At 30.9% G+C, this 6,000-nt stretch overlaps 1 protein-coding gene across 1 annotated transcript in view; it reads left to right on the top strand.

The window, feature by feature from the left end:
- Positions 1 to 581: 581 nt before the first annotated feature.
- The window catches only part of LOC148626526 (CD109 antigen-like), a 39,947-nt gene continuing 34,528 nt past the window's right edge, over positions 582 to 6,000 (top strand). Inside the window, exons 1-8 of the mRNA XM_088570575.1 lie at positions 582 to 661; positions 1,103 to 1,169; positions 1,538 to 1,701; positions 2,481 to 2,506; positions 3,202 to 3,361; positions 3,734 to 3,804; positions 4,620 to 4,745; positions 5,303 to 5,342. Coding sequence (XP_088426701.1) covers positions 1,114 to 1,169; positions 1,538 to 1,701; positions 2,481 to 2,506; positions 3,202 to 3,361; positions 3,734 to 3,804; positions 4,620 to 4,745; positions 5,303 to 5,342 — 643 coding nt within the window. The 5' untranslated portion in view covers positions 582 to 661; positions 1,103 to 1,113. The remainder of the gene's footprint in view (positions 662 to 1,102; positions 1,170 to 1,537; positions 1,702 to 2,480; positions 2,507 to 3,201; positions 3,362 to 3,733; positions 3,805 to 4,619; positions 4,746 to 5,302; positions 5,343 to 6,000) is intronic.

Raw genomic sequence — 6,000 nt, 5'->3', positions numbered from 1 at the left:
AAAAATACATGCAAAATAACAAAACAAAAGTAAATAAGCAACTCGGGCACCATTAAAATCTAGGAGCATGGATTAGGTGAACAAGCGATCTTAATATTCAATGTAGCGAACTAAATAAAAATTACACACATAAACAAATAAGATAAAAGAAAAAGACGTCACACAGTAAACTAAAGGTCCAATAATATTGCTTTTCCAGTATTTCACATTGTGAGTCAAATAATCCGAATTTGTACTCTTTAGTTGACTACGTGTTTGTCCTTCATAGGAGACCTGTGTAAAACAATTAAGTCACCTAATATGTTACAATCTATACATAGCATATGAAAATTTTGCAGGTCTCTCCTGGAAACAGCTTGACAAAGAACAACAATATTCACCATATATGATTGCAATGCAGTTTCTTCCTATATAAATGTCTAATAGCATTTGATGTTTTTATGGATAACACTTGTCTTACTTATTCAAATAATATGTATTAATATTACGACACTATATTGTTAAGATGTACATGGCTTTGTTAGTAATAATGAACACTTATTTTCTGCATCTTTAATCCACTTATAAACCAGTTAGTCACGTTTGTTATTATTTTATAGAGTATAAAGCTTATTATGTCTTGTAAGTTTTAGTATTTTGGAGAGAGGCACTACAGCTACAGGTATGTTTTCATTTCATGAACTAAAATGTATATGGGTATTCATAATCTATATTTTGTAAACTAAACAGTTGGATCCATCAACTATCAAATAAATTTTAAACAAATCAAACGAGCCTGATATTTAATTTATTGCCATTAGTTGTGGTGTTAATGTTGAAAGGAGGGTAATTTGTTTTGGTATATATATACAGGTGTATATGATACTACTTTCGTTTAGAAATCCTTATGAAAGTCTTTGGTTTTCAATATATACATGCGTATTAAACAAAATGATAAAAGAAGTTTATTAAGATTCAATGAATCTTAGTACTTACATTTCTTTCGGAATAATCTTTAGGATATTTGAAGACAGTTTGCTCACTGAATATTGAGTCATTTTCTTCAAAACAGATTATTTGTCTCATACATTTCTCAGTATTTATTACGTTTATTTTACAACAGAGAGACAATAAATGGATCTACTAGTTCTTTGTCTGCTGTCTGTTGTTGGTTTGGTTGGTTGTGGGAAGTAAGTAATCATTTCATATAAATTGATAATTGTTGGGAGCATTGGTCTAAACTGTTTTGTTTTCAATTATTACTGATATACTTTGAGTTCACAAGTCAGTCAGTACTTTATAGATTGTTGCAAAAATAATTGAATCGGTAATAAAACTTACAAACATATTCTTTTTAGTGTACATGTATATTCCTGCATCTGTTACACTGCCAAAGACATTTATATTTACATCGTTTACTCAGACTACATAAAAATAATAGGTCTTGTAGATGGACATAGTTCGAAAATGTATCTTTTACATACAATGAGGAAATGGAGTTTGACAGATATCGAGTAATTCTAATAGCTGAAACAAGATGATGAAATTATTTTTTCAGTACTTATATAACAACTGTTCCACGTCAAATCCGTCCAGGAGAAGAAGCCATTGTCTGTATTACTGCGCTCATATCAGTTCGTAAACCAATCCTTGTAAACTTGAGACTCATGGACAAAAACAACAGAGTCATTCAATCAACAATAGCAGTCAAATTCTATCGTTGTAAGATTTATGTAAAATCTATTAGGTTCCTCTTTCTTATATATAGGCCTTCTGACTCTTTGGAACTAGCAGTTACTTTGAAGGACATGGTTCATTTTGATACATGCAATAACTACTTGATCACTTTTTGTAAAAGTGATTCTGGTACCCTTGATATTACTTTCTGCCTTTTGCCTATAATGACATCTTATTTGTCGCGTACAAAATAAAATTACACTAGTTTTAAATAAATTGTATCTATATTCGTTTTCCACTATTACTATTTTCGTGAATTGTAATTATATAGAATGTTTGAACAACTATTTCATAGTTATGATGTTCTGATGTTGTTCGAGTAGACAACAAATAGTGAATACGTCAATATGTATTAGAAGCAATATAAAAGTTATTCTGATCAGTCGTTTATTTTCGAATGTACATATTTCATTCAGTCAATTATGTGAATTTCTTAAACTTAAGCAGTGTACATTATATGTGTTTTAACAATATTTGTAAGTTTTTTTACAATATAGACTGACTACGTTATGATCAGTTATTGATTGTACCTTAGTGTTTAAGACGTCAGATAGAATCGACAATAATGATAACACTGTATATATATATAATATATTAGATGAAGGATATGTAGTTTCAAAAGAGATTGCACGAATGAAAATGCGGCATTTATATGATGAGGTGTGATAATGTAAAATAATGACCACTTTCAGGAACATATTTTGTATATAAAAACTAGTAATTGTAATCTGTCTAAATTATCTAGAATATTCTGTAATTTGTAGACCGACCAGTAACAGTAAGAGTAAAGGTAAGTGTATTGTTTCTTTCATACATAAAGTCAGTTACTGTAGAGTTAATACTGAAAACTGTAAACTGGTAATTTGTATTTTTAGTATCATCTCAAATGCGCTCATTAATTAGTTGTAAGTTTGATCATCGCAAACTAACATCACTGTGTTGATGAGCTCTTGTAATGGAACATGTATAAACTTCCCACTTATACCATATACCATCCCATTTTCCATACAAAAATCCCCATTACCCAATACAATCCCCATTAAGTTTTTTCTTATTATTATTCAGTTTTATATTTTTGAATTCTTAAACAGTTTATTTTTATTAACCAAATTCAATATATTTCTTTATATCAATAAAGGTTTTAGACGATTAGCCCATCTTTTCCATTCAGAATACCCACCCCTATACAACATCCCTATTCCTATTCCCATTCCACATCCCCCATGTCTAATTCCCCAACCCCGATATACGTTAAAATTGGAAGTTTTTACCATACAAATACTGTATTCGCGACAAATTAACGTTCGCGTCAGACGGTTACCACGAAAAGAAAGAAAATAAAACCGTCGCCTCGAAATACTACTTTAAAATATATTTCAATTTAACGATGATTACAAAAGATTCAAGTTCTAAGCTGTGTCTTTATTTTTTATGTTGCGTATTCAGAATATGTTATATTTACTGCATATACATGTACATCAAAAGGTCCCACTCACCATAAAGTACAATAGCGATTATAGAATAAGAGTCAAAGCGACTGGAGGATTACACTTTGATAAAACAGTCACAAGAATCAGTGTGTCATGGAAAGCATCATCAATTTTCATTCAGACCGACAAGGCAGCTTACAAACCAGGCGATTTAGGTAAAAACTCAATAACTCTTTGATTTGTGCTGCTTTAATAGGGAATTTCAAAGTATATAATCTGAACTATCCATTGTCGATTCAAAACGAACTTGATACTTTTTGACATACATACGGTAATATAAATTAAACTGGAACAAAAACTTCTGCGAGATAAATTTTACCCTCATTATCAGCCTTTTAAGAGACAATAAAATATTTCTTGTATACATTTAAACGGTAGTTATTGCAATCAACGATCTACAATGTTTCCGTACTTGTTGCCAATTCATCCTGAATGTCTTAATTGAAGTATAAATCGCCCTTTAAAAACTCGCTTCTTATCTAAGTAACATTTGTATCTCATATATGAGTTTTCTTTTACGTTTGTAGTGCAGTACAGAGTATTGGGAACAGACTCAAAACTCAAAGTGCTGAATGATGCAATGGACATCTACATAGCGGTATTACTAATTAGGCTTGTGGTTAATTATTACTTCTCGGCCAGTATTGACTCAATTTCACCAATACTTTCTGCATAACTATAGACAAACCTGTGTATCTAGAACAGTTTTAAATCATAGTATCCCCTTGATATGAAGTTACATGAATGTTATATAAAAATATATCAAAACTGACCTGACTTTTGCTGTGTTGTTCTTTTTTTTCATTTATGCAGAAAATGCCAAAGTAAGCAAACACCCGGTTCATTCATACACACACTTTAACTCACCTGTTGTGTATATATGGCAATGTGAACATATTTCACCTTTAATACATATATAACATCTCAATACATTATCTTGTTTAATATGTAATCCCACAGACACGGTATTTTGTGATATACTCCTCACAATTATTTACAATTACATTTACTGCATGGAAGAATCATACATTAATATGTCAAAGTCACTGCTACGTTCTGTATACGGGGAATAACGCGCCAAGCTGTAGCGCAGTTCGAATTTTGGTACTGACTGCAATCAACAGAAAATCAATACGTTTGTTTTCTAAACATCATATGGTCAAGGTTTAACCAACCGGGTGTTATAATTGATTACTGATATACAATGATTGAAAGTAGCAGTGAATAACTCCTCAATGATTTATCTAAAACATCCGATTTTTTAAATGCATTACACCGATTGAAACATTTCCCATGTATGTATAATAGAACGTGTGTCATTGGTTTGTGTATAATTTTGTTCCTGCACAAAAATTATAAGTTTAATATATATTTTAATCACGATAGATTCTATTTAGTGACACGTAATTTTAGGATCCGAAGGGAAATAGAGTACAACAAAGTTTGAAAGTTCAACCAGCTTATGGAGTTTATATAGGGTCATTTCAACTATCAACGCTGACAAATCTTGGAAATTGGAAAATAAACGTTAAACAAGGAGTGAGTAACTATAACTCAAGTTTTGCGAACACTTATTTTTTTATATTTCCCGAGCAAAAATAATTACGAGAATATACACCTTCTGGTAACTTTTTTTTTATTTTTTAAAACAAGCTTAAAATATCTAGAGTATTACTCGCAGAAATTTATGATAATCATATTCATGAGATATATTTGCAGCATTTATTATGATTCATATATCTTTTGATCTAAAACATAAAAGAGCTATCAGTTTAAAATGTTCATTTCTCCCTTTTCAAGATCAAAAGGCTAGATGAAAGTACACAGGCAATCAAATTGAAAACAAAATAATGAAATGTTAATTCAGATTTACGAAAAAAATTAAACAAAAGCGTTTTCTTGTTATTAGGATACATTGTAGCACGTATCACATTTCGTTTTTTGCCATTACAAATTAACGTACATTAGCCTCTACCATAAATCAGCGATAACATTCATAAATCTATAAGTTTACATCATAGTTTTGCTATTTTTTTTCGCTTTTTTAGTCTGCTTAGAAAATGAGTATCTAAAATAAGTCTTTATTTATTTTGTAGAGAACAAAGTTAGACAAAAAGTTTTCTGTTGAACGATATGGTAAGATTCAGTATCCAGACTTTCAGTAACGGATTATAAAGCAAGATACAATACAAGTATGAATAACAAAAAAGGTGCAAACAAAAAAGAAAGCGAAAGCTTGAAACAATACGTCATAAAATACCAATGCGTCAGCTGTGTGGTGATCAATGAGTAATCAAGGGAACCAAGGTAATAGCGGTAATCAAAAGAATTTAATCCAGGGACAAAGACCAGACATGGAAAAAAGACATACACAACAAAGAACATAAAGTAACTAGAATCAAAATTTCGAAATTCCAAAACATGGTTCTCACGTGAACACAACGAAGTTCACTGTACAAAAAGTCGCAAATCGAATTTAATAGATTACATATTAAAACTGACGATAAGGGAAGCAAGACTTCATACAAAAAGACTTAAGCACTAGCATTATGAATTCCCACAAAATATCGGGAATGACATCTTTTATTGAAGGTCCTGGTCCCCACACTGAATCCGCAATATTGCAAGTGAGTATAATCCAGTAATAATCTAGCTACAATAATGTAGCTTCACGACAGGTATAAACAACTCACACCAAGGAAGAACCAACGACCTTAACCAAGCACCATTATGCAAACGCCGTAAACAACCCGGAAATTAGTAAAACTAGACTAGGTAAAAAAAACACTAATCA

The sequence above is a fragment of the Perna viridis genome, chromosome 2 (genome assembly GCF_037379345.1).
Source record: "Perna viridis isolate PV_CMFRI_1.1 ecotype Kerala chromosome 2, ASM3737934v1, whole genome shotgun sequence".
Taxonomy (NCBI): domain Eukaryota; kingdom Metazoa; phylum Mollusca; class Bivalvia; order Mytilida; family Mytilidae; genus Perna; species Perna viridis.
The sequence above is the reverse complement of the archived record's forward strand: the minus strand, read 5'-3'. Positions and strand labels throughout refer to the sequence as shown.